Source organism: Colobus angolensis, unplaced genomic scaffold (assembly GCF_000951035.1).
Source record: "Colobus angolensis palliatus isolate OR3802 unplaced genomic scaffold, Cang.pa_1.0 Scaffold141, whole genome shotgun sequence".
Classification (NCBI taxonomy): domain Eukaryota; kingdom Metazoa; phylum Chordata; class Mammalia; order Primates; family Cercopithecidae; genus Colobus; species Colobus angolensis.
In genome coordinates this window covers 1,258,921-1,286,809 of record NW_012114500.1, presented here as the reverse complement: position 1 = coordinate 1,286,809, position 27,889 = coordinate 1,258,921, and the positions used below count along the sequence as shown (strand labels likewise).

At 38.5% G+C, this 27,889-nt stretch overlaps 2 protein-coding genes across 7 annotated transcripts in view; one reads left to right on the top strand and one right to left on the bottom strand.

Annotated features, from left to right (window-relative positions):
• SLC30A7 (solute carrier family 30 (zinc transporter), member 7) overlaps positions 1–3,233 on the bottom strand; it is a 92,888-nt gene extending 89,655 nt beyond the window's left edge. Inside the window, exons 1-2 of the mRNA XM_011935201.1 lie at positions 2,967–3,233; positions 2,638–2,739 (exon numbers count right to left, since the gene is read on the bottom strand). Of these exons, the coding sequence (XP_011790591.1) occupies positions 2,638–2,739; positions 2,967–3,046 (182 nt within the window). The 5' untranslated portion in view covers positions 3,047–3,233. The remainder of the gene's footprint in view (positions 1–2,637; positions 2,740–2,966) is intronic.
• Positions 3,234–3,316: 83 nt separating this feature from the next.
• Positions 3,317–26,607, top strand: EXTL2 (exostosin-like glycosyltransferase 2). Of its 6 annotated transcripts, none has more exons than XM_011935188.1 (6): positions 3,317–4,699; positions 10,509–10,584; positions 20,534–20,557; positions 21,078–21,505; positions 22,121–22,191; positions 24,550–26,607. In XM_011935188.1, exons 2-6 carry the CDS (start codon positions 10,580–10,582, stop codon positions 25,036–25,038), a joined length of 1,017 nt encoding a protein of 338 aa, XP_011790578.1. In that variant the 5' UTR covers positions 3,317–4,699; positions 10,509–10,579; the 3' UTR covers positions 25,039–26,607. The 6 variants fall into 6 exon arrangements, with proteins under 6 accessions (XP_011790578.1, XP_011790582.1, XP_011790581.1 ...); XM_011935192.1 differs by lacking the exon at positions 20,534–20,557 and adding an exon at positions 17,926–18,056; XM_011935191.1 differs by lacking the exon at positions 20,534–20,557 and having other exon boundaries at positions 22,124–22,191.
• Positions 26,608–27,889: the final 1,282 nt, after the last annotated feature.

Genomic DNA, 27,889 nt, shown 5'->3' with positions numbered 1-27,889 from the left:
CAGGATGGTCTCAATCTCCTGACCTCGTGATCCGCCCATCTCGGCCTCCCAAAGTGCTGGGATTACAGGCTTGAGCCACCGCGCCCGGCCTATTCCTCCCAATTTCTAAGAGTGACAGAATGTAATGTAATGTTTTGTCATTGCTGTTTTTCCTTAACAGGGGTAGTTACCATTTTTAGTATAGGTAATGTAATTCCATACATTAATCATTCCCTCATTCTTTCATTTAGCAAATACGTATTAAGCATCCACTATGTTCTATGTACTGAAGTGCCTACATAAGATAGAAAAGATCCCTACGTTAATACAGTTTACATTCTAGTGGGAAGGTGAAAGGTAGCAGATATTTATTGAGGGGGAAAAATATACAACAATTACCTATTCTTCCACCGAAGATACCTACTCATCACCAAAAATATAAATCAACTATAAGTTCTTCCTTTAAAATGAAGGCTCTGAAAAAAAACCAGAACAATTTAACATTTGTTAAAATTAGATCAACTGTTTCTATGAACCTTTATTTGTGAAGCGAGTGTTTTATTCATGTTTTAGTCCTCTACAGGAAAAATGAGTTTTGGAAGAAATCTAATCAAGGAATTGAAAAGCTAATTGAACCTACGAGAACATAGATAATCTTCTGGTCATATAGAGAAATTATTGATCAGCCAACAAAAGGAACTAAAAATTTTGGTGTCTAAATAAAAAACACAGAAAGCCAGATTATTAAAAGGCCAGAGAAATGTCTAAATCTGCCCAAATGTCAATAAGAAGAGATCTGTATTAAAAATTAATATTTAAGAATAATTGGTTGTAGATATGGAGATTAACATAAATGGGCATGAGATGACGGATACGTGCTAAATGATCTAAGTACAACACACACTGGAGCTAGATTTCAAATCTAGCTAGAAGACATAACACAATGAAAAGCAGTATAAGCTGTACCAGTAAAGAGGAACAAGTCACCTAAGGGCAAAAGAACAAGTCACCTAAAACCGATGTTTTTGTTATGCACTGATGCATAGTGACTTAAAAAATAACGGTTTTAGTAATCTCCCCAATAGATCTCTACAGATCAGAAGAGTTACTATATACTTAACTTTCCATGAAAAGTGGTTTAGGAACTTCACGTATGAATCTCTTGAATGAGATATTTCACAGAGTGACTTATGCAATGGAAAGCCATAGTGAAACATTTCAATAGAAACTATCTGTAGCAAAATATGCATATATAAGTTATGATACACTCTTGATACAATCAGCACATATGCCAAAATTATGGCATAATTTAAGAAGAGAAAAATGTAAAATATACTGTAATACGTATTTATGATAAAGTGTGATTATTCAAGTACAAGTGCTTTTAACATCTACAGTATATTAAAGTGTGTTAATATTATGGGATTAAAGAATTAATCTATGATGGGGTATCCTTGAAATAAATACATCTGATTCCCAAAGGATTCAAAATGGTTATTACATATATTAAGATTTCATTGTGCCAATATGCCTTTATACACAACTGTTGACTAAACCTTCATAATCTGCTGGTTATTGAGTATTTTTTGTAGAACTGAATTGATGGTTGAACTGAAAGAAGCCCACACATTACATAAAAGTATACAAGTCACAAAACCTGGTGATATTACCTGTCAATGTTTGTTCTCAACAGAAAATCAAGGACAGCAATTTTCTCTGAAAATGGGTCTGAAAGAACAGTGACTAAGTCTACTTAACAAATAGAAAACAGGTTCTTAATCTAGAGTCCAAGATTTAGTACAGGGAACCCAACATCCTGAAGCTTTATGTACAATTCTGAGTATTGGCCTTCTTCAGAGTTTTGAACGAGTATGGGATCTAAAGACAGAATTAGTACACCTAGGAATGTGACAGTCTCATTGTTAGCAGAACAACTTCATAAGATCTTAAGTTACTCAACAGCAAATACCTGAATAATAGTAACTTCACTGCCATAGAGTTACACACTAGATTTTCCTCCTCCTAAGGATGTTTCAAAAACAAAAAGGAAAAACCCTCAAAGGTGCCACCAAAACCCAAGAAATGTTGTTTCTAGAAAACTATATGGGATTTTTACATCGCAGTTAACACTAGAGGAAAATCATGAGACAGTTTCGGCATTAAAGAGAAAAGAGAATGACACATATTTCTCCGGATATCCCTTTATAAAACCTCCCATTCCAAGCCCCAATAACAAACTAAGTAGAACATCTCAAATATACTCTCGGAATCTTAAGGGTGAAATCCAAATGCCACTCCCCCCGAGAGAGGCCGCAAACAAGTTTCTCCCAATTCCAACAAAGTGGGTAAAGCTAAGGCCTGCAATTAGAAATGAAGGATTCTGTCCGTCTGCTAAAATAAGGAGGGGGCTTGTCAGTCTTGCCTGATGGAACCGGAGGGGAGGGTGACAACAGAGGTTGCACAGGATAGGCCTCAGACCTTACTCAAGAACTGTAGCCCTATCAGATTGGTGCGGGTATGGGAAAACACTCAGCAGCAGAGGTAGGTAATGAAGGTAGGACCTGAACCTCCTGGTGAGGAGCTACGTGGCATTAAGCAAACAGTGTTTCGTCTCCCTCACACCCTGTTTCCGCCCAAACCATTTTCCCCTTTAGTTACCAGTTGCTCCAGATGCCGTAGAGTAGTTCCACAAAAGCGAAAGAGAGGTTCAGGCACAGGAAGAAAAACAGGTTCCGGGACGTCTTGTCGGACAGGATAGACCTGGGAATGATACACGTGGAAAAGAGCCGGGAGAGTTAAGGAGGTGCCCGGACCCCGAGGCTGGGTACCCCTTTCAAGTTCCTCCCAGTTCACATGCTCCTTTCCTCACAGCTGAGGGTTGACGGGGAGTTTCCGACGCTCCCTCCCTGGACCTCGGGCCATCCTGAGGTCTGGGCCTTCTCCCTTTCTGCCGGACACCCGCTCCCCGCAAACACAGCACCCCGCACCTAAACCAGCCCGAGATCTTGCCGAACAGATTGAACTTGGGTGGTTTGTATTCATCGTCCTTGATGGACAGGGGCAACATCTTCTCTGCCCGGCGAAGAGCCGGGTCTACTCCCCTCTAGAAGTGGCTCCGTGGGGTGATGGCAGTGATAGCAGTGACGCCTCAAACGGGAATCCCCAGCGCTTGTCCCGGGCCGCGCGCGGCTGCGAGACACAGACAGACACAGACACACACCCGGGAATTCGCTTACTTCCGGCCCGGGCCGCGCAACGCGTCCTGGGACGGGAAAGGAGGGAGGCCGGTCGCGGGCGGGGCCTGCGCGGCGGAGGGCGGGGCTTGCTGCGGGGGGCAGGGTGGGAACGGTGCTGGAGCTGTTGGAGGAACGCCAGGAGGTGGCAACTACGAGGGTGTGTGAGGGGCTGACCTGGGGTGAAGTCCTGCCACCCGGACTCAGGAAGAAAATCCTGAGGTGGCGACCTGCAGACTGGGCTGTCAGGAGATGGAGAGCCCGCTGACGCCCACCCGACCGCCTACTATCAGTGTTCCCGGATGCATAGGCTCCAGCGCCTGCCCTTTCGCCATTTCCTCCCAACTGGCATTAAATCCTGGTGTAGTAGTTATCAGTGATTAAGAGTCTAGGCAGCCACGTGTTTTATTGCCGCCAGTCCGCAGGGCACGCAAGTGATCGTTTTGCTGCGTTAACTCTGTGGGCCCCCAAATCTTAGGAATCCATTCCACGCCACCCCGAGGACAGCGCTTGACCCTTTTGGACTGCCACGCAGGAGGCAATCAATGTTTTTCTTTCTTTCCTTATTTTTTTAAGAGACAGGGTCTCACCCTGTCACCCAGGCTGGAGCACAATGGCAGGACCAAGGCTCACTACAGCCTGGAACTCCCGGGCGCAGCTGATCCTCCTCAGCCTCGGGAGTAGCTGAGACCCCAGGCGCGCGCCACCACGCCTGGCATCAATCAACGTCTTTTAAAAACAAAGGCTGTTAAACGTGTTATAAAAAGAAGCTGTTTAATGGTAGGTCCTACCAGACGTGTTTGTTTTATTTTTAGATTTGGTTAATGCATTGTTTCCCGTAAAATCTCAACCCACGGAAACCCGAAACTCTAGAATTCGTGCAGGTCCCTTTCGCTTCCAGGTCATCCTCGGGGCAACGGCCGCCGCTCTAATTCTTGTCAGAACTTCCAGGCCCAGTTTCAGCAACGTGCAGGCAGAAGCTGGCGCCTCGGTGGGATGCGAGGGCGTGCGGAGCGCGGGGAGGAGAGCCCCGCTGGCCTTTCCAGGGCACCCGCGGTGGATGGGAACGCTCTTTCGGGCGCCTTTCCGGGAAGTTGTTTGGCTGAGGGCAGGTGGTCCGTCACGTGAATGATTAAAAGTTGTTACCTTGGAGAAGAAATGGGGGAAAGGATTGGCTTTCGGTGGTGGGCTGGAAACTACAAAACCGAGCTTCTTGGGAATGCCTTTTAGGCTAACAGGAAGTGGAGCGTCACCGAAAGGGAGGGGCGGCCACTCGGGGACTGTCCCCTGCTCCAGGCGCTCACTTTGCGGGCGGCGCTTTTTCTAGGTTGTTAATCCAGCGAATGGGGAAGGATAGATGCACGCTGCTTGGTTTAGAAAAAAGAAAAAAAACAAAAATGAGCGAACGATACGCCCCTTCCGTTTTGTGATAACCAAGCTGCAAGGAAATAAATCGGCTGGCCTTACTGCAATCTACTGCACTGGAGGTAAGGAGACACAGCAAAATGCTCGTGTTAATGTTTTTTTTTTTTTTTTTTTTTTTGCAGTGAGGCTATATGCATGTTTTGCTCTCGTTCTGGAAACTTTGTGTGTGTGTATGGGGTAGTAATTCTGTGGTTTTGTTTTTGAAAATATGTACTTATTCTACAATTTTGAAAAATGTTAATGTTAATTAAAACTGCTGTGTAAAAACAGCTAGGTTTCAGAAGTTCTGGGAAGAATATTTTGTCTTTGCCTTTGTTAGCATATATTTCATTCTTTTAATTTAAATGTGGAAATATTTAAAATTAGTAGCATTTACTCTTTTTTTGGAAGAAAGTTTTTGTATTAGCAGTAGACCGTGAATTTTACTCTACTGCACTGCTGAGGAAAAATTAATTAGGTGCAAACTAGATAGTTTAAAGATAAATAATTCTATGGTAATTGGATTTTTCTCTAAAACGCCCTTATTCAATATGCTTTAACTTGGGGTAAGGAGCAGGAAGTAATAGAAGTAATTAAATTTTAGCAACTGATTTCCAGCATAATCCTAACTCATCAAGGTCAGCTGCATTTTGAACTTTTTTGTATTCTGCCTTTGAAAATAAGTCCTATATTTTATACTGTATTGCTACAAATCAGAAATTGCTTAACTGGTTTATGGAGAAACCTACATTACCCGTTTTCAAATAGTTTTGAAACGGATACGAGAAATTGAAGTTTAATTTCAGTTACATCAGTTTCCAGAGACTCCCAATTCCCCCACTCCCCACCCCCAAAGATATATGATAGGTATTTCCATGAGGACCTTCTCCTTTCAAAAAGTGACAGTGATGTCTTCACATCTTCCAGTCTTGAAGAGCATAATGACCAAATTTAAAACTAAAGACGTTTGCAATATAAAAGTGTGGGTGGACACTATTTAAATCAGGAAAAGTTCTATGAGTGAAAAACGTTAGGCTGTCTCTCACTTCTTTTGTCATTGTGAAATAATGTTTGTCCCATATATGTTAACCTATCTTTGTTGTCATATCAAATTTGTTTCTTTCACTCATTCAACAGTCATTTAATGAATGTCTTCTATGTGCCACGCTCCATGCTGGGCACTGGGGATACAAAGCCAGATAAATTGAAAGTTCTTTCCCTGGAGGAATTTTATGGAGAGAAGTTATGAAGAGAGGGGGGTTGTAACAGGCAAATCAGTCCAGTATTTTAGAACTCTGTGATGTTTAAAATTTACGCAAGAATGTCCTTGGAGCAGTGTGGAGGGACAGGTATCACTAAGTCTTTGTATATATACCAAGCCATTCCTTTTGCCCTTTCAATATGTTGTATTGGAAAATCAAAAATGATTCTTCCACTCTGTTCAAATAGTCAGTATCTTGCAAGTCACCAATCAGAATTCTTAATTCCTTTGTATGTTACAAGATTAAATAGGTTTATAAGATCGTAACATACGTATACTATTGAATGTTTTTAAACTAAAAAATGGATTTCTACCCTGAACTTTTAAATACATTTTTATATCATCTCCTACCAACTAATTGCATTGGGTTAGCTATGCAGACTCTATGGGTGGAAAAACCCCAGCTGCTCAGACATGTGATTAAGGATTCTGAGAAATGACAACAGAGGGAATTAAGGGGCAGAAGCTCATCTCAGTCATGGTTCCAGCTCCTTTTGGGCAATGGTCAGCAAGGAATAGGAAAGATGCTATCTATCATTCCTCAGTAATCAACCCTGGCATTTGTCTGCAACCCTATTTGACCCTTTTAGATGCTTCAAATTGAGTGCCCTGGGAACTGTTGGTGAAGAAAGGAGTTGTAAAGATACATAAGAATACAAATTCATATAAATCTAGAAATTGGATACAAGTGCAAATTGCTAACATGCTCAGATGTTTTGCTCCATGGCATACATCCTCTGGTTTCAAATGTGTAACGTTAGATAGTTGGGATCGTGTGCATTTATTTTGCTTCCAGATCCTTGTACTAGGGTTCTCTAGAGGGACAGAACTAATAGGATAGATGTGTATATGAACGTGAGTTTATTAAAAAGAACTACTCAAACGATCACAACATAAAGTCCTACAATAGGCCATCTGCAAGCTGAGGAGCAAGAAAGCCAGTAGTGGCTCAATCAGAGTCCCAAAACCTCAAAGGTAGGAAAGCCGGCAGTGCAGTCTTCAGTCTGTGGCCAAAGGCCTGAGAGCCCCTGACAAATGACTTGTGTAAGTCCAATAGTCCAAAAGTCAAAGAACTTGGAGTCTGATGTTCAAGGGCAAGAAGCATCCAGTACAGGAGAAAGATGAAGCCCAAAAACTCAGCAAGTCAGCTTCTCCTGCCTTCTTTTGCCTGCTTTTCCTAGCCATGCTGGCAGTCGATTGGATGGTGCCCACCCACATTGTAAGTGGGTCTTCCTGAGAGTGGGTCTTCCTCTCCTAATCCACCGACTCAAATGTTAATATCTGCTGGCAACACCAAGAAACACCCAAATACACCTATAAACAATACTTTGCATCTTTTAATTCAATGAAGTTGACAATACTAACCTTCACAAGTCCATCCCTTATCAACTTGAACCCATACACATTTCTCGAAATCATACCTAATCTCCAAATAAATGAAACTGCCTTTGCAAAAATTGTAACTGAGGAAATTATGACAGTGAAAGATATCAAACCTAACCAACTCCATCTTGCTCGTAACCTCTAAATTGTCCTTGTCCATTCCTGAACATAAGCCAAACTAGCCTTGGGAAGGAATTTAGTTTGTAGTTTAAATAATAGCCCTTCCCCAAAGCTAAACTGTTCTTGTGAAATGATTGAAAGGCTACCAGGCACCAAGTTAGGAGGAGAGGGGCTGGAATTCTAAATATTACCAGCCATTATTCCAGAGGTCATAAGATTTGCAACTTTTCCAGTTACTCTTGAATATAACATCACTATTGTGAACCTAAGATTGGCCTTTTGAGATGTCTTTTTGGGTTTTTGAATTTCTGATAACTGGATAGCCCCACCTGGACCTGCCAATCAGTTCCATGGCCCCAACCCTGGAGCTGACTCAGCGTAAAAGGACAGCTTCAGCTCCCTAAGATTTCATCCATGAGTCAACCAATCAGCACTCCCAACTCACTGACCCCCCTACCCAACAGATTATCCTTAAAAACTCTGATCCCTGAGTTTTTCAGGAGGCTGATTTGAGTAACACTAAAACTCTGGTCTCCTACACAACTGGCTCTGCATAGATTACTCTTTCTCTTTTGCATTTCCCCTGTCTTGATAAATTTGTTCTGTCTAGGCAGCAGGCAAGGTGAATGAACCCTTACATGGTTACATCAAAACAATAATACAGTCATAATTACACCTATAATACAACTATCCTTTATACAACCAGAAGCATACTAATCCTTAACCTAAATGCTATTACATAAAGTTAGCAACACTTAAATGCTGATATGATGTCAATAAATGTCACATGATACAGGAAAAAGAGGGGAAATAAAGATATATTCTTAGTACAAGTGTTCATAAACATATTAGTACATATGTTCATAAACATATTCTTAACAAAATAAGGAGGAAAACTCATGACAGTTACAGTCCTAGTTTCTGCAGCTGGTCATGTGGTCATAGCTGGTATTCGTCACTACCTTCTCCTACCCGTTCTATATTCCCTTTTCTTTCAGCAAGTACCTCAGCAGCTCATAGTTTTTTACCTGGTGAATTAAATTGGTACTGCAGAGAGTAGGGCATTGCTATAAAAATACCCCAAAATATGGACGATACTTTGGAATTGGGTAACGGGTAGAGGATGGAAAAGTTTGGAGAGCTCAGAAGACAGGAAGATGTGGGAAAGTTTGGAACTTCCTAGAGAGTTGTTGAATGGTTTTGACCAAAATGCTGATAGTGATATGGACAATGAAGTCCAGGCTGATGTGGTCTCAGATGGAGATGAGGAACTTATTGGGAACTGGAGCAAAGGTCACTCTTGTTATGCTTTAGCAGACAGGCTGGTGGCATTTTGCTCCTGCCCTAGAGATCTGTGGAACTTTGAACTTGAGAGAGATGATCTGAATTTGGAACTTATGTTTAAAAGGGAAGCAGAGCATAAAAGTTAGGAAAATTTGCAACCTGACTATATGATAGAAAAGAAAAACCCATTTTCTGGGGTGGAATTCAAACCAGCTGCAGAAATTTGCATAAGTAACAAGGAGCCTAAAGTTAATCACCAAGACAATGGGGAAAATGTCTCCAGAGCATGTCAGAGACCTTCACAGCAACTTCTCGCATCACAGACCCAGAGGTGTAGGAGGGAAAAATGGTTTCATGGGCTGGGCCCAGGGCCCTACTCCTGCTCTGTGCAGCCTTGGGACTTGGTGCCCTGCGTCTCAGCCGTGGCTGAAAGGGGCCAACATACAGCTCAGGACATTGCTTCAGAGGGTGCAAGCCCCAAGCCTTGGCAGCTTATACATGGTGTTGAGCCTGTGAGTGCACAGAAGTCAAAAATTAAGGTTTAGGAACCTCTGCCTACATTTCAGAGGACGTATGGAAATGCCTGGATGTCCAGGCAGAAGTTTGCTGCTGGGGTAGAGCCCTCATGGAGAACCTCTGCTAGGGTAGTGTGGAAGGGAAATGTGGGGTTGGAGCCCCCACATAAAGTCCCCACTGGAGCATTGCCTAGTGGAGCTGTGAGAACAGGGCCACCATCTTCCAGACCCCCGAATGGTAGATCACAGACAGCTTGTACTGTATGCCTGGAAAAGCCACAGACACTCAAATGCCAGCCCATGGAAGCAGCCAGGAAGGGGGCTGTACCCTGAAAAGCCACAGGAGTAGAGCTTCCCAAGACCCTGAGAGCCCACCTCTTGCATCAGCATGCTCTAGATGTGAGACACAGAGTCAAAGGAGATTATTTAAGAACCTTAAGATTTAATGACCACCCCACTGGATTTTGGACTTGCATGGGGCCTATAGCCCCTCCCCTTTTTTTTGGCCTATTTCTCCCATTTGGAATGGGAGTATTTTTCCAGTGCCTATACCCCCACTGTATCTTTGAAGGAACTAACTTGCTTTTGATTTTACAGGCTCCTAAGCAGAAGGGACTTGCCTTGCCTCCAAAGAGACTTTGGACTTGGACTTTTGGGTTAGTACTGGAATGAGTTAAGACTTTGGGGGACTGTTGGGAAGGCATGATTGTGTTTTGAAATGAAATTTAGGAAGGGCTGGGGTAGAATGATATGGTTTGGCTGTGTCCCCACCCAAATCTCATTTTGAATTGTAATCCCCATAATCCCCACTTGTTGTGTGAGGGACCCAGTGGGAAGTGATTAGATGATGGGGGCAGTTTCTCCCATGCTGTTCTTGTGATAGTGAATGAGTTCTCACAAGATCTAATGATGGCAGTTTTTTCCTGTGCTTACTCACTCTCTCCTGCCCCCTTGTAAAGAAGGTACCTGCTTCACCTTCCATGGTGATCATAAGAGGCCTCCATAGCCATGTGGAACTGTGAGTCAATTAAATCTCTTTCCTTTATAAATTATCCAGGCTGGGGTATTTCTTTGTAACAGTGTGAAAACAGACTAATGCAACCCTCAATAGAAAGATGAAAACCAAAATATAGCACCAACCTCACTGGAAGTCATCATCTACCTAATTGCCTAAATATAATTTTTAGAAGACAGAATAACAAATTTTAATTTCTGAAATAACTCAAGTCTTATGGACAATGGCATTGAAAGCACTGTTTTTTGTTTTGTTTTGTTTTAATTTCCTGCTGACAGAAACATCACAGAAAATTCTTTGATTTATCTTAATAGTGACCAGAGAGCCTGCTTCTATCAATCACTGAAGACATAAGGAATTTTTTTTTAAATTGAACTTCAACACAATGAGGTAGGTACCAATATTTTTTGGCTTTTGTTTAATTGTTGTAAAATACATATAACATAAAATTTATCATCTTAACGGGTTTTAAGTATATAGTTCAGTAGTGTTAACTGTTTTCACATTGTTGTGCAACTGATCTCTGGAACTTTTTCATCTTGCAAAACTGAAACTTTATACCCACTGAAAAACAACTGTCCATTTCTTCCTACTCCCAGCCCCTGGCAACTGCCATTCTTTCTGTTTCTATAAATTTGACTTTCCTAGGTACTTCATAATAAATGGAATCATACAGTATTTGTCTTTTTGTGACTGCTTATTTCAATTAACATAATGTCTTCAAGATTCATCTATGTTGTGGCATGTATCAGAATTCCCTAATTTGTAAAAACAGAATAATAATACTCTTTTATACCTATGTGTCACATTTTCTGAATGTATTATTTGTTCATCTGTCACTTGACCTTTAGGTGGCTTCTGCCTTTTGGCTTTTGCAAATAAGGCCACAACGAACATGGGTGAAATACCAGTACTTTGTCTGAGAAAAATTATTTCCCCTAGAGTTGGTTTTATTTCTTTGGAAACAATAATTCTTAGTTAAGCCAAAATCTTAGAAAATACTGAGAGACCTCTCTTAAGTCCATTGAAATAGTAGTCCAGGTTACAGAATGAAGTCAGTACCTATAGAGTTGAATATTTTTGTAGACCAGAACAAAGCTGGAAATAGAGACTATTCAGAAGACATAGAACATACCATGTGGCTCAAGTGAGAGAGTCGAGAGTTTGATTTAGGCTTGCCACTCTTTCTGTGACTCAGGAAAAATCATTTAATACTATATTCTCAATCTCAGATGTCCTGTCTGAAAAATTTGAAACACCAATTTGAGATAATCTATAACATGAAGCAGGGAGAGCTCTGACAACTTTCATTAGTAATGCTCAGCTCTGTGAGGGCAGGAATTGGTTCTACTTGCTCACTACCATCCCTAGCACTTATAGTGCTGGGCACATGGTAAATACCTATAAATATTTGCTGGATATTTTGACCTTCCCCTAATAAAGTAAGAAAGCTCACATGAAGTGGGATTGCTTCCATCTTAGGTTCGATACCTAAAAATATTTATAAGCCATAATTCATCTGTATGAAATCCATTTCTCTTACAGAAATGATTTTGGAAAGTGAGTTTATGGCTGAAAACCAATATTGGATAAAAGAGAAAGGGTTCTATAGAACAGAACAGGGATCTGTTGCCTGACAAAGCGGAGATTCAAATGAAAATCTCCAGTATCCTGGAACGGTAAAAGAACAATATTTGCAGATGTATTTGGTTTCTTTTTGACCCATTTCTAGAACTAATTTTGCATGGCACTGTACTGAGCTAAAAATGCTTTTCTATTTCTAGGCTTTCCTCTTAGGATGCGTTGACTCCTTGGATCCTATGAGTCATGGATATGTTCTTCTTAGGAATAAGGCCACTCTTACTCCTGCCCTAATATATGTCCATGGAATTGGTTATCTCCAAACATCATCATCATCATCATCATCATTATCAATAGCTATAATTAATTGACTATTCCAGGAGATAGGTGCAAAGCTAGAAAGAACTTTTATCTAGCATAATTCAGACCTGCACAGTTTGAAAGTAGAAAGGGCCTCATTGTCTACCTCAGTAGCAAATAGCTGGATTGAAGGAAGCAAGCGGTGCTTTAAAACAACTTTATGCATAATATTTATGTTATTTCCCTGTAAATAAGTTATAACAAAGCAAACTCTAGTTCATTGATAATAACTGCCTGAAGCATTGTTGAGAAGGAATAAGATCCTTTGTATAGGAAAGGGGAAGAGGAAAACTAGAAAATGCTAGGACGAATGAGCAGCTTTTGCAGTGCATAGGAGCTTAGGATTGAGGAGGGAAATAGAAACACAGGTACTTAGTGTCTGATAGCCCATTTTCAGTGCTGCCCTTGTTCATTCTAGCCTGATTTACCTGTTAAGAAATGGCTTACTCAACCTGGTTGCCAGGAGGAAGACTTGATATTTAATGTAATCAGCACAGAGATGCTTTCCTCACAGCTTGCAGTGCTAAATGACCTATTGCAGCAACATCATTCTATTTAAGATATTGAAGTTCGTGAAGCTAATTCTCAATCTTTTAGCAATTTGTTTCAGAACTGTAGTCTAACAAGTGTAATAAGGGCAGGAGTAGGCCTTCTAAATAACAAGATTTAAATTGGCTATCAACAATCATATATATGTATAGCCAGTTCTATTGTCAATAGAAAAGATAGATCATTTCCACCCTAATAACTAGTCTGTAACACAGTTGATTCAGATTGTAGTCCTCTAAATGATCCATTCATATCACTGGAATTGGCCATAAACACAAGATCACAAGATGAATCTGTGACACTGCATGGACTCTTTTATTATTATAAATCTATTCCTATTCCTGCCTTTACTACTATCTTTATTATTAACACAAACTAATTTAAATTATTTTGTTTTAGACTTGTGAAAAAAGTAACAGGAGTTAAGAAGAACCTTGTAAGAATAGAAGAGCTCCTTAGGAAAAAGGGAGGGGAAATCATTTAGGAAGGAAAGCATGAATTGGTAGAAAATGAGAAAAGCTGTATGACATTTCTAAAACAACAATGAAAAGAATGACTTTCCTGAGTGTGGATAAAAACCTTACGTCAGAAACTCTTCCCAGAATCTTGTATAGCACCTGGAAAAGACTTGTGAAGAAAAGTGACCTTTCATGTACCATGTCTGGCATTTTGTATTTTGCAATGAAATAAATTCTAGTTTATGCTGATTACAATTTTAACAGAAGAAGCTTACCATGGGCAATATTGATTGAGTTGTGTGGTGTTCTGACTTAGTTTTCTTTTTCTGCCAATTGTCATGAAGTCTGTAGTTTTTGTCACTTTCTGAACCCAAACTAAATTTTCTTTTCTCAACCAAGTAAGACATTTTCTGTGTGCTTAAATCATGTATGCTGCCTGCCGGATTAAGTAATATAGCTTCTGGTTATCATGACCTGCTAAACTTCCTTGGGGAAATTCACAATGATGATATTATTCATCAGATGATGCTTTTCCACCAAGGCAAATCAGCTCATTCACCAAGAGCTTTCATAGAAACAGGGATGTTCAAATATATTTTAATGCAAAATATCTTTGAAAAATTGTGAAAAAAATCAGAAATCTGAGACATCTTTCGTTTATCAAGTGACTTAGCCACAGAACTGCATGTAGAAAGGGTGCCTGTGTGGTCTGTGTTTGAGGTCACATTTCATGACATGCTCTTCTAGTCACCAGATGGGTGATGACCCAGCTCTTCTATGTAGGAAACAGTTGCTTTGGTACTGTCTAGTCTTAATTGGTCCTTAATTTGTATTTAATCTGAGTTTATTCTGTTAATGTTTCAGGCATTCATTGACATTTTGGACAATTTAGACATAAATTCCCTCATTTAATTCAACTATTGTGTTGTGAGCACTTAGTCAAAAAATGGGCCAGACACTGTTCTGGATTGTAAAGAATGACAGAAACTTCCCTCAAGATACGTTAAGACTGAAAAAAAAAACAAAGAAAGAACAGTCAATAGTTGAAATACCTGAAAACAAGAACTAGAAACACAGTGATCAGAGTTCACTGGAATACTCAGTGTGGAGTGTGGTGAGGGAAACATTTATAGGAGACATGATATTTGAAAGAGGTTTGAGGGGTGGGGAGTAGGAGTTTGTGAGACAGAGAGAGAGAGAAGGACTTTGATGTAGAGAAAATAGCATGTACCAATACACGGAGTCGTGGATCGGTTCACTGTGGGTACCATTGAGGGGAAATGTCTTTTTGGAATATGGCACCACATGCCCCTTTGCCTCAGTTTAAACAGTGTTGGTTATCTGCATGCCATAAACCTGGTCAGAAACTGGTCATTGTTTGTAGAGCTGTCTCTTCCAACTTTCTTCTTGCATCCTCTTACATGCATCAACCCAGGTTCTGCATTGGCCTCTGTATTCCACCTTGGAATGATTTTCTCTCTTGGCAGCTGAGGCCCCTTTTCTGAGCATCTATATCCTGTATTCATCAGTTTATAGGCAAGTAAATATTCTGGAAGATGAGCCAGAGAAGAAACAATCTGGACAGTATGAGGCAAATATAGTGAAATGGCAGAACAGTTATCTTTCTTCTACCATCTGTGGCATCAAAATAAAAATGACAGCTTCTCATTGTACAACACCACGTTGCTCATTGCTTTTCTACCTTATGAGTCAGAGAACATAATCTTCGTTCATGCTGTGCGCTGGCATGTTTGTTTTCAGCTTCTCTCTGGATAATTATTGTTTTCCAGTCTGAAGGAACTAGCCTTGAGAAAAGAATCCTTCAACAGTGTTTCTTCTAGGGAACTTTGATAGATTATGTAGTAAGGAACTCTATAGCACATCTTTGGAAATTCAAATTGCCTGGTCCATTTAAAGACATCCTTGACAGAATTTGTACTGTTATTTAATAGACTATGTATTATTTACTTTCTTATTCTATGTCCACATTTAAGAAAATTACTTATAATTTCAAATAATGCTCTTTCAAAAGCTACATCAGTTCTCAGATATTTAAATATTACTGACATAATGACCCAGCAATTCTACTCTTAGGTAAGCACCTAAGAGGAATGAAACCATATGTTCACACAAAAACTTGTACATGGATGTTCATAGCAGCATTATTCATAATGGCCAATATGTGGAAACAATTCAAACATCCATTAACTGATGAATGAAGAAAATGTGGTCTATCCAATAGAATGGAATGTTACTTGGCAACAAAAAAAATGAGGTACTGATATATGCCTCATGATATATACAGCATGGGTGAACCTCAAAAACATTATGCTAAGTGAAAGAAGCTAGATACAATGGTCATATATTCTATAATTCCATTCATATGAAATACCCAGAATGGGCAAATTCACTGAGACAGAAAGTAAATTAGTAGTTTTCTGGGGCTGGGATGGAGGTCAGGGGTTAACGGAAGTGAAAATGGGGAGTGACTGCTAATGGGTCTGGGGTTTCTTTTTGGGGCGTTGAAAGTGTTTTAAAATTAAATTGTGGTGATGGTTGCAAAACTCTGATTATATTAAAAGCTACTGAACTGTATACTTTAAATGGGTAAATGTAAATGGGTATATGATCTCTCCTTAAAGCTACTAAAAAAAACTCCAACATAACAAGTATAAATTTTTATATTATCTTGCAGGTACCTTAGTGACAATCTTGCTTATTAATTTTTTGACACATCCATGCAGAATTTACCATAACATAGTGGAAAGAGTTGTGGACTGTGCCATCAGGAGGTTTAGAGTCTTCCCCTGGTTCTGCTGCTGATTAGCCACATGCAACTGTATGACCTTGGGCAAGTTCCTTATCCCTGGACCTTGAGTTCTTTATCTGTGAAACAAGGAAACTGGTTAAGGAGGGCTCTGAAGTCCCTTTCAGCTCTCTGAGTTTCTGTGTTTGTGCAATAAGTCATATAATTATGTAATTATTGGGACAGTATTTTTTAGTTGGTTTGTTGTGTTTTTTTGTTTTTTATTTTTTGTTTTTTTATGAGGTGGGGTCTCACTCTGTCCCTCAGGCAGGAGTGAAGTGGTGCAATCGCAGCTCACTGCAGCAACCTCAACCTCTTGGCTCCAGCTATCCTCCTGCCTCAGCCTCCTGAGTAGCTGGGAATGTATGCATGCACCACTACCAGTGACTGATTTTTTAATTTATTTGTAGGGATGGGGTCTCAAGACATTGCCCAGGCTGGTCTCAAGCTCTGGGGCTCAGGCAGTATCCTGCCTTTGCCCCCGTAAGTGCTGGGATTACAGATGTGAGCCATCATGCTTGGCCTACTGGGGCAGTTTTAGAGACAGGGCTTTGCCCTTTATTGTTTGAGTATAACTAATAGCAGTAGGATTTTCAGAAGCCACCTCTCTAGTAGTCCTCCTCATGATATTTAAGTGTGTTTTATTAGACAACCTATATGTAGATCAGGGTTTCTCAGCCTTGGCATTGTTGCCATGTTAGGTCAGATAATTCTTTGCCATGGGGGGCTGTCCTATGCATCGTAGGATATTTAGCAGCATCCCCAACATCTACCCACTAGATAACAATAGTATCTCCCCTCCAGTTGTGACAATCAGAGATATCTCCAGACTTTGCCAAATATCCCCTGGAAGACAAAATCATCCCTGGTTGAAAACCCTTTGTATCCCCAACAGCAGTCCCCAACCTTTCTGACACCAGGGACCTGTTTTGTGGAAGACAAGTTTTCCATGGACAGGTGGTGGGGAATGGTTTTGGGATAAACTGTTCCACTTCAGATCATCAAGCATTAAATTCTCATAAGAAGCATGCAGCCTAGATCCCTCACATGCACAGTTCACAATAGGGTTTGCACTCCTGTAGAATCTAATGCCGATCTGGCGAGAGGTGGAGCTCAAATGGTAATGCTTGCTTACCCATTGCTCACCTCCTGCTGTGCCGCCAAGTTCCTAACAGGCTGCAGACCAGTAGTGGTGTGTAGCCTGGGGATTGGAGACCTCTGGTGTAGAAGACGCTAAGTAACAATGTATCAAAATAACTAAAAGGATGTGTTCTCTACCTATAAAGAACTAATGAGTTAGCGTGCAGAAAATATCATTGGGGGAAATCTTGAATTTTTTTAGTTGATAAGGAGAAGAGGAAGGATTTTTGTTTTAAGTTACATTTACTGTAGTCATGGGGATGGGAGAAGGACAGAAAGGGAATAGACTAAGAGCTGTCAGATCCTTTTTGGAATGAGGCAGGGTGTCAGCAAATATATACAGACATAAAAAAGGAAAAACCAAAACCTAAAGGGAAAGTTTAGGAATTGAGGGCAAGAGAACTGAGAGGTGCTGATGTTTACTTCTTAGTTCTTCCCAAGTACGATCTAGGTCATCCAGATGTGTTTTTTCTCATATCTCTCATTCAGAGCTCAAAGCTGCAAATTAGATGATAGGTTCTTTCTCTAAAAGAACAGAAGAACGCTAAAATCTGTGAAATCCGTGTAGCCAAAAAGTCATCATTATTCTCCAAATTGTACTGAAGCTGTTTCTAATGGGCCTACAATGGAGTTCTAGATCTCAGCTATTCTTCAAGTACAGTGTGCCAATTACACTACAGTCTATAAAGTCCTTGCTCTTCGTACTTTACTATGCAAACTTAAAAAATTTACATAATTTTATTGGGCTGCATTATTTAATAAATACCACATGAAATATTTACACTATGTTTCTAAAGACATAAATTATTCATATCTCCTGAAACCTTTCTGATACAGGTAAAATTGGGGGATTAGAAGCTATCTGGAAGGAACTGTCTATGACGGAGATAGGGGATAAACTCCTACTTAAAAGAAAACGTGAGAGGGAAGCAGTCATTCATGAGTGTCTCCAACAGTGTATATTTATAGTAAGCTATAGTAATTAATCTTATTACTTTTTCTAGATTAAAACTGCTAGATAGTGTCTAGAGATCAGAAACACTTCTATGTAAGTTTTAAAATATGCTATTCCTACTCAGCTGCAGAAAATGAATGTAGAGATCTTAATCATGGTATACTGTAATACAGTTAGTCAAAGTGACTGTCTACTCTCAGTTCTTATAACTGGTCATTTTTATGTAGAACTGAAAATACGTGTTATGGGACCTACTTTTCATACAGTATTAAAAGGATTTTCAAGGACTTTGAACCAAGGTTATTAATTCATAATGATTTGTCTTTGACCACATTAATGGTGCATGTTGTTTTAGTAAGAGCGTACATAAAATGAAAATATGGTACACTAAAGCTTTCAGTTACTATCCTTGTAAAATAATCATAGAAAAGCTGAGGTTACCTTGACAATAATTTATTTTATTTATGCCTTAAGAGTGAGCCCATGATAGAAGCAGAAACACAAAATTGCTCTTTTTAATAGAACAAGCTGCAGAGAAAGTCCAGGAGAGATACCCTTGAAAGCACTCTCAAAAGCTTACTCTAAAGGTGACATTACTTTTCAAATCTGGACTGTTGAAAAGTGAGAGCTGCTGAATGGCAATGATCTTCTCCTCGTCCTTGTGAACAAACTCTTCCTTTGCTTGCACATACCTGAGCATGCTGTCCCGTCATGGAGAGTATGCCCTTTTCCTTCTTGCAATTCTCTATTCCCCATTCTCATAAACTTCAAAGGAAGATATTAAAGACGTGGCATATATGATCTCTCTATGTCCTTGAACTATAGAGAGGAAACTTTCTACAATTATGAAATGCACCTCACAACATGAAACAAGCTTACAGGAATATGATGGTCACTAACCCAACCACTGCCAAGTCTCCTCAGTGAAAAAGAAAATGTTGAATAGGTATCATTAGGAAAGTAAAATGAGATTTAGTTTGGAACAGAATATTCCAAAACTATTCTATTCTATTCCAAACTAAATGTAGACTACAGTCTTAGGATTGCCTATGGAATGATGGCCTAGCTTCAGTTGCCTAACTTTAGCCACGGGACATGAAATCAAGAGCTTAGATATTACTGTGTAAGTATATATACAGTTCACTTTTCCAAGAAGAGGGGGAGTACCAAAAATAAAATGTACAGAGGCAGTGTTATACCAAGAAGAAGAGTGACAGTAGCTCTTTGCAGTTAGTACACTTCAGCTGTGGTTAGCAGTGAGAAGTCTTTTCCAGCTGTCTTACATCTGTCAGTATTAAGCAATAGATGAGAGGAACTGTTTATCATATAGCCTAAGAAGAGAAATTGTACTAGAAGTGGGGATGAAAAGGGATAGACTATGGGTTAATTAAGATCACCAAGAATAACATCACATCTATTCTTTCTCAGAGATCTATTTTTTTCTTAAAGGTGTTTTAAATATGTTGTTTAGAAACTCCTGATTGGTTTTGGTTTCCAGTCTTTCTTTTCATCAATAAATTTCTTTCAATAGTTCATTTTCCTCACTTCTGGCTTTGCCCTTGAATAGAGTAGTAAAATAGATCCATGATAGGCTGAAATGGCTTGAAGACTCAGTTACCAAAGTACAAAACAAGGACCATACCTAAAATGCTTCTGGTAGCCTGTGGAAGAGTAAGTAGCCTGGAATCAGATGCAAAAATAGCAGAAGACTGAAAAACAGAAATAATTGAAAGCCAACAGTACTACAGTAGGAGTCAGCAAGCATGGAAATGAAATGTTATTGGAATCCGGGGAATAAGAGTTTTAGGCATCTATAAAACTGTCTGTGAGATTCAACCTTTTCTCATATAAGCGAGGGATTTGATTACACAAAATTTTTTGACAGTGAATAACTAGACTGTACTTACCCATTTGTTCACTACTGTTCTATAGCTATCTCTGGAAGACCTTTTAGGTACAATAAGGAAGATGGGAGAGTACATAGCTGATAATACCTTGTGATTTGTACTGTGAGAAAGGGAGTTGTGGAAGCTCAAAGACTGTGCCTCAGTTCAACCTGGATGTAAAGCCAGGCAATACACCCCCAAGCCCATGAACAGCCTGGGCTCTGGGGGCAGATTTTCCTGTTCGAAATCCTAGCACTAGTACTGAAATTACTTGGTAATCTTGGGAAGGTCATTTTATCTCTGTAAGCATCTAAACTATTAAATGGGAATCATAATAATAAATCATAAATTAGATCCAAGAACCCTCCAATGGCTTCTCATCTGGCGTAGAGTAAAATCCAGACTCTTTAATGAGGGTCAGAGGTCCCACATAATCTGGCCCTTGCTTATTCTGATCTGTTCTCTTTATAAACAGATTCTCTTCATACCCACTATCCCAGATTATCTTTCGAATTTGTTCATCGTGTTATCTGTTTCTCCCTATCATCTCCTCTGCTACTAATAGCAGACACCTTTTCTATGTCATTAATTGCTGTATCCACAGAACCTGGAACAGTGGCGGCACAAAGTAAGTGCTTAGTAACTATCTGTTGAATGAATAAGTACATACTGTGGTAGATGAAGCACATAGTACAGGGCCTAATAAGTAATAAACCTACCATAATTGTTTGCTGCCTCATGTATTATGGCCTGTATGATTTTGTTTGAGAAAAAGTCTGCTACTACAGAAGTGTAGATTTGAAATTAATATATTACTAAGGGAAATAAAATTCCAGTTGAAAAATAATCTCAGTTCTGGAGATTTAGTGATAAAATGATGGCAAATTTTTAAATGCTTAATTTTTCCAATTTCATATGTATAACATCTTTTGTCTGCAACTGCATAAAAAGCAGGGCAAGAAGGGAAGAAGTATTAAACTGTTTTTTTAAAATCTCTTAGGCTAAATTATCTTATTGAGGAGGAAGGGAGAACTGAATTTGAATCAACTAAAGTAAGATTGATGTCTTTCCTCATTGGAAAAAAACATGAAAACACAGGGACTAGTAAGAATGCTAACATTTGTCTATTGTTTCCATTTCTACTCTAGGTGTTTCCACATCTGCAAACTTCCTGGGAGAGTAATGGGGATTCGAGTGCTTCGATTCTCTTTGGTGGTCATCCTCGTATTATTACTGGTAGCTGGTGCTTTGACTGCCTTACTTCCCAGTGTCAAAGAAGACAAGATGCTCATGTTGCGTAGGGAAATAAAATCCCAGGGCAAGTCCACCATGGACTCCTTTACTCTCATAATGCAGACGTACAACAGAACAGATCTCTTATTGAAACTTTTAAATCATTATCAGGCTGTACCAAATCTGCACAAAGTGATTGTGGTATGGAACAATATTGGAGAGAAGGTACCAGATGAATTATGGAATTCTCTAGGGCCCCACCCTATCCCTGTGATCTTCAAACAACAGACAGCAAACAGGATGAGAAATCGACTCCAGGTCTTTCCTGAACTGGAAACCAATGGTGAGTTGCAGTGGAGTTCTCAGCCTGGAAGGGCTGCCGCTATCCAGAGCTGGGACGGGCATGTGAATTTCTGGCCTTCTGCTTGTCTTAACTGTCTGGAGAAAAATGAAGGAAGTTAGTCCTAAGAAAGCACTTTGGAAAGCTTGAGGGACAATTTCCAAGATGTCAAGAAGTGGTTTCCTGGAGAAGAGGTTAATATTGTAATAAAGGATATGCTATAATTACATATTATTGCATTACAGTTGATAGTAAAATGCCATTTAGCTTATGCTTAATATATTTTTTTGCCACTCCTCTTTTCCTCCCATTCCTGACAGTTTCGTGAGGTTACAATTTGCTTAAAAGAATCTTGACTTTATTTATTTATAGGCCCAATAGTTTCTAGGATGATGGATGATAACTACTTGATTATTTTCCCTTTAGGCAATTATACAATCAGTTTTGATACCAAAAATGTTTTTCTACTGGACAAATCTCCCCAAGAATACATTGTTTATTTACTTATTGGGTCAGAAAAGACTTCATATGAATGATGTATATAGACACTAGCGTATTTTGCTACTTTTGTTTTCATTTCCAAATTATTCAACTTAAATTTTTGTCCTTTCATTTTAGCAGTGTTGATGGTAGATGATGACACACTCATCAGCACCCCAGACCTTGTTTTTGCTTTCTCAGTTTGGCAGGTAATGTTGCTGTCTCCTTTATGAAACCATCTTTATAAGATCTTGACTAGTACTTAACCAGGGCAACATGGTTAATATAGAAGTTACCTAAAATATTTTAGATAATATTTATCTAAAAGATGGATGAATTTGTTATAGGCTAATCAAGATTTCCTGAGCTTAGTTCAGCCAACCTGAAAGTTATGGTATCTTTTATCTAGATTTAATTTATATTTTGGTGTACTGGGGAAAAGAGCTAGAACTGCCTTCCTGAGAACAATGGGGAAATGATGTGGTCCAGCAAAAGCTGGAATGAGGAAATATTTTGCCCAGACCACAGACATGTGTCTCAAATGATAAATATATTTCTATATTAATATTGTATGTAACTTTTTGTAAAAGGAAGTATTTGTTACCTCCACAAAATTTAATCCTGGTTCTGAGAGCATTGTTTAGAAATTTTGCAGTAATAATTTTATATGTACCATTGTGGTAGGAGGGATTTGTTTTGTTTTGTTTTGTTTTTCCCTAAATCCTAGCTTGAGTAAGCAGGCATAAATTGCTCGGTATCCTATAAAAGCAGCTCTCTCCTATTGAATATGTGTTAGTAATAGCTAACTTTTACAAGTTGCACTACCATTACCTGAAACCAGAACTGCATAGACATACTTGGAAGCCGTGTCAAATAATTAAACATTGTGCTACCCAGTAAATGATCTCATTTACACCATGGTAACTTTTTAAATTAGCTTCTTGGGATATAACAGCATTAGATATTAATGGTAAGTGATCACAATACTCAACAGATATCAGCATTTTAAAAACTTCAGTTTTTAATGCCTAGTGTGCTGATCAACAAATTAAAATTTTTTCCATGTCAACAGTTTTTTTTTTTTTTTTTTTTTTCCAGCACTGTAAATGAAAGCTTCTTGGGAAAAAAGTTCTAATGTAGTACTTCAACTATGAGATTTCTATTGATGCTTAAACATCAATTTGCCCAAAATGTAAAAATGGAGGCAGAATATGGGGACTGTGGTTAATTGGAACCATCTGAGTAAACTATAAATTAAAGATATATAAATATGATTTCAGCTTTTATTTATAAAAATATCAAAAACAGTTTCAATCCATTGACCAACTTAAATTCAGTCCAACCCAAACCCTGCATAGTGTAATGATCTGAGGTTTGTGTATAAGCAAGCAAGATTAGAGTAGACATTTGTCTATGTCTTTGTATTTGCCCATTACCTCCGCTTTTAGTGTTTTCCCTTTTCCCCCTCTAGCCAACTGTGAAATTTCTTTCATTCTCCTAGATTGTGTAAATAGCACATCTTCTCTGAAGCCTCCTGGCCTTTATCCCCGATCCCCTGGCCTTCCCCTTTGCCTCCCAGCAACACAGTTGTCATTCTACCCTCAATGTTCCCATCGGATTTACCCAGCTGCACTTAACAACTTTCTCACAGTATTGTAATTCCTTGTTTGCATATCTGTATCACACCCCTCTACCCTCTCTAGACTGTAAGTGCTTTGAAATAGGATTTAACTCAGCCTCATTTGCTTGTGTGTGTGTGTGCGTCCCTAGTTCTGCATCTGTTCAATAAATGAATGAAATTCAAATTATTTATGAGAGTGAATGAAACTTTCAACCCTATAAGTTCTTACCTCTTTAACATGCTTTTGTCTTTTTCTTTTGTTTGCTGATTGTTGTTTTATTTTTAGTCACGCTCATCTACCATCTATCCTTTCATCAAAGATTCTGATGCATCTCTCTCACATATATAATATAAACATTTATTTTATATAGATAAATATAAACATTTATTTATATTATCTCATTTTTTTTGAAAAAGAAAATACCCAAGCTGAAATGGGATAAAATATAACATTGTTTAAAATCAACAGTAAGTTTTATGAACATCGAAATCAACATGAAAAAAAGATAATCACTCATGTAGGTCCATAATTTTATATACTCCTAAGAGATTAGAACAAATTTTCAAAATGATCCCATTATCTCTTATCTCCTACAATAAATAGCATTCAGGCAGTCAACTTTTCTCACAGCAGATTTTGAAGAATTGGACTCTTTGGTGACTGGAATTTGTTCATATCAGATAATGTTTGAATTAGGAGAACATTTGTAAGGGTTGAATATTTGTTTTCAGAGATATTTGGGTTGTGATGCAATTTGACCTGTAAACATATCAGAACACAGATTTATGAAGTTACCTGGAGTTAAATAAAACTAAAATGTGGAAACCAGGAATAAGGAAGAGTTGACAAATCAGTTTCATTCTCTCTGTAATAAATCACTGCCTTTTTGACTATGTCTTCTCTAAAAATGTGTGACAATTAATTGTTCTTTTTCCCTCTTTTCAGCAATTTCCTGATCAAATTGTAGGATTTGTTCCTAGAAAGCACGTCTCTACTTCATCAGGTATCTACAGTTATGGAAGTTTTGAAATGCAAGCACCAGGGTCTGGAAATGGTGACCAGTACTCTATGGTGCTGATTGGAGCCTCATTCTTCAATAGCAAATATCTTGAATTCTTTCAGAGGCAACCTGCAGCTGTCCATGCTTTGATAGATGATACTCAAAACTGTGATGATATTGCCATGAATTTTATCATTGCCAAGCATATTGGGAAGACTTCAGGGATATTTGTGAAGCCTGTAAATATGGACAATCTGGAAAAAGAAACCAACAGTGGCTATTCTGGAATGTGGCATCGAGCTGAGCATGCTCTGCAGAGGTCTTATTGTATAAATAAGCTTGTTAATATCTATGATAGCATGCCCTTAAAATACTCCAACATTATGATTTCCCAGTTTGGTTTTCCATATGCCAACTACAAAAGAAAAATATAAAAGTAAAACAAACAAAAACAAACCTGAAAACTGCTTGGCATTTGAGTAGCTTCTCCATGCTATGTATTTTTTTAAGCAACATCATGAACTTTTATCTACTCCAGAAGTCTCTACAATAGAAAAAAAAGTGCAGTGCTTCTAGGATATAAAATTCACACTACTTTTGAAAGCCAAGAAGTTGGTCTTATCCAGTTAAGTCTTAGATGAAGAGTTTTCATCCAGGGATATAACTCCTTGGTCAGTGGTTTTATTGTTTACATCCTGAGACTGCTCTACAGTTTCTTTGACTCCTGGCATTTGCCTTAAGGACCTATAGCAAGCTGTTTCTAGGATCAGAAACTCAAGAGAGGCATTTCTCTGCTTTTTCACTAAAGGTCGATTGTTTTAATTTGAAGCCTGAAATGCCTCTTCAGCAAAAGCCTGTGGTATGGGGTAAAGCCATGTGAGAAGAGAATAGTCTCAGTCACATATGAAGAGGAAAATTTGCAGCTGCCAGTGCTTTCGTTGTGGCCCTGCCAACCAGCTCTTCCAGGACAAACTCATCCAGCATGGTTTTGATGTAACCATGAGTGCTTTTATTTTTGTGGAGTATTTTGTGACTGGGACAGTTAATTTTAGTAGCTGAAGAACGTCTAGTTGTTTGCTTGATTTTTGTGAACATTTACTGCATGGATCACAAAACAATATACCCTGTATTTCTTATATGCAACTTATATGCAGCAAAGAGTAAATGTGTTACTAGATTCGGGTAGTGCATTTTGTCACTGAATCTGACCTTGAGAATGTACATTAATTCTTATATTTTACGTAATGTATGTGTTGTTTAAGAAATGAAAAAAAAAACCTTCTGAAAAAAATGAGTAAGTAAGAACTGGCAGAAGTTAAAACCCTTTGCACCAAAAGATCTTTATTGTTAGAGCACTGGTTATCTTCTGGATACTAAAAAGTTGTATTATAAAGCCAAACACTTGCATTTACAACTTTAAAAAAAGAAAATCCAAGATACTATTCATAATGATGAAATTTCCACTACATACAATGAAGAGAAAACAAGAACCCAGTCATAACAGAGGAATTCTATAGGGAGTCTGCATCAGTTTATTGTTAAGGTTGCCTACTCTCTGTTATGTGAATTAACATCTGTGTTCCACCCATTGTCTGTGTTTAGTCCTTGTTCACTACTACGGCAAGGAATTCTTAACTAGGCCTCTGTTTACCACCTTTCTCCTCTTTTCCCTCTTCTTCCTCCTTCGCCTCTTCCTTCTTCTTATATAATGCCAGTATATTCTCAAAATTGCAAAGCTGTGAGAATATTAAAATATTCATGGCTAATATTCCAATAATGAGGTCTTTGTGCATTTAGTTTGGTATGTGATGGGTTGTTTTTTTTTTTTTACATTAAAGAATATATGTATCTTAATGCAGTCAGATTGTAAAAAACAAAAACAAAGAAACTTAGAACCTTACTAAAAATCGATAATGTCAATTATCTGTTTTGTCCAATATTGGTAGTACTTTTTTGCCTCTTATGATTCCTCTAGCAGATAAATAAAAAACTTTTGCCATCCATGTTTTCTGTGTTAACTAAGCAGACTCATGTTTTTGTGATTGGTATTCTTACACATTTCTAGATACGATACTCTAATATTTTGCTGAGAATAAGGTAGAGACATTAGCCACATTACCCATGAAAAAATATTCCCAGATTGTATCTCCCATCTTGTGTCTTTAAACTTGTCTTAAGCATTACATAAGTTAATCATATCATGTTTTCAGATATTATAAAGCAAATAATATGAAACCAAAATGCAGTTCAGTCTACATTATAAAGACTCTTGCATTGTAGCTAGACTCCTGTTAAAGCTGTCTTTCCCTGAACACCTCTTATTCTTGCCTCAAATGATCCAGAGAAGAGATGCTCAGGCTTAAAAATTCATAAGAGAAGCAGTGCAGCGTAGCAGGTCAATTGTGCACATTTTGCCATTAGAATACTTGGGCTCCAATCATTGCTAGACCTCATTTTCACTTAACTACTCAGTTTCCTTGTCTGCAAAACAAGAATAAAATCTGCCTGGGGTTTGTTTTAAGGAATAAAGGAGATAACTTGCATAAATATAGCACAGTTCTTTGCCCATTTTAGATGTTCAATAAATGAAAGCTGTTGGGATGACAGTGTTATTGATAATAAGGACAGAATTAATCCTTCCACTCACCACCTAGTTGTTAGGAAGCCCCTGCATCCACCAGGTGAGACATTCAGGAAATTATTCACATTTAACTATGGGCAAGGAACCATGGCAATGTCATCTCCTTTTCATTATTTATTTCAAATACTGTTTTTCTTTTTTTATTTTTTTTTTTGAGATGGAGTCTCGCTCTGTCAAATACAATTTTTCTTCTGATTAAAGCAGTATATATTTATTCTGGCAATTTTGGCATATTCAGAAAAGTATAAAGAAGTAATTAAAAACCCACTAACCCAATTAGCAATGGCATTTTGGTATGCCTGCAGACTTTTCTAGGCATGTATTTTACTAGCATGATTTATCTGGTATTTCATTTATGAATAAACCATAATTTATGTGCTCAATCATACTACCATTTTATTTTACACTTTTTTACCATTATAAAAACATTCGGATAAGTAGCTTTGCCTTGAAAAGATACCTTTGAGCATATCTATAATTATTTCTTTAAGATCAAGTTCAACAAAGTTCAATACCTAGGTCTATATAGTAGTGTGTGTGCTTTTAGGGTTTTGCTACATACTGCTAAATGCTTCCAGAGGTGTTGACATGGCTACTCTATTCATACCACATCTGAGAGGACCTGTTTCCTGTCAGTTTTCCCA

What these genes read in the sequence shown, in the direction of transcription:
- EXTL2 (XM_011935188.1), top strand. An exon ending in TGGAACAGTGGCGGCACAAA is followed by an intron (nt 20,558 to 21,077) that starts GTAAGTGCTTAG and finishes TTTCTACTCTAG; the next exon opens with GTGTTTCCACATCTGCAAAC. An exon ending in TTGCTTTCTCAGTTTGGCAG is followed by an intron (nt 22,192 to 24,549) that starts GTAATGTTGCTG and finishes CCCTCTTTTCAG; the next exon opens with CAATTTCCTGATCAAATTGT.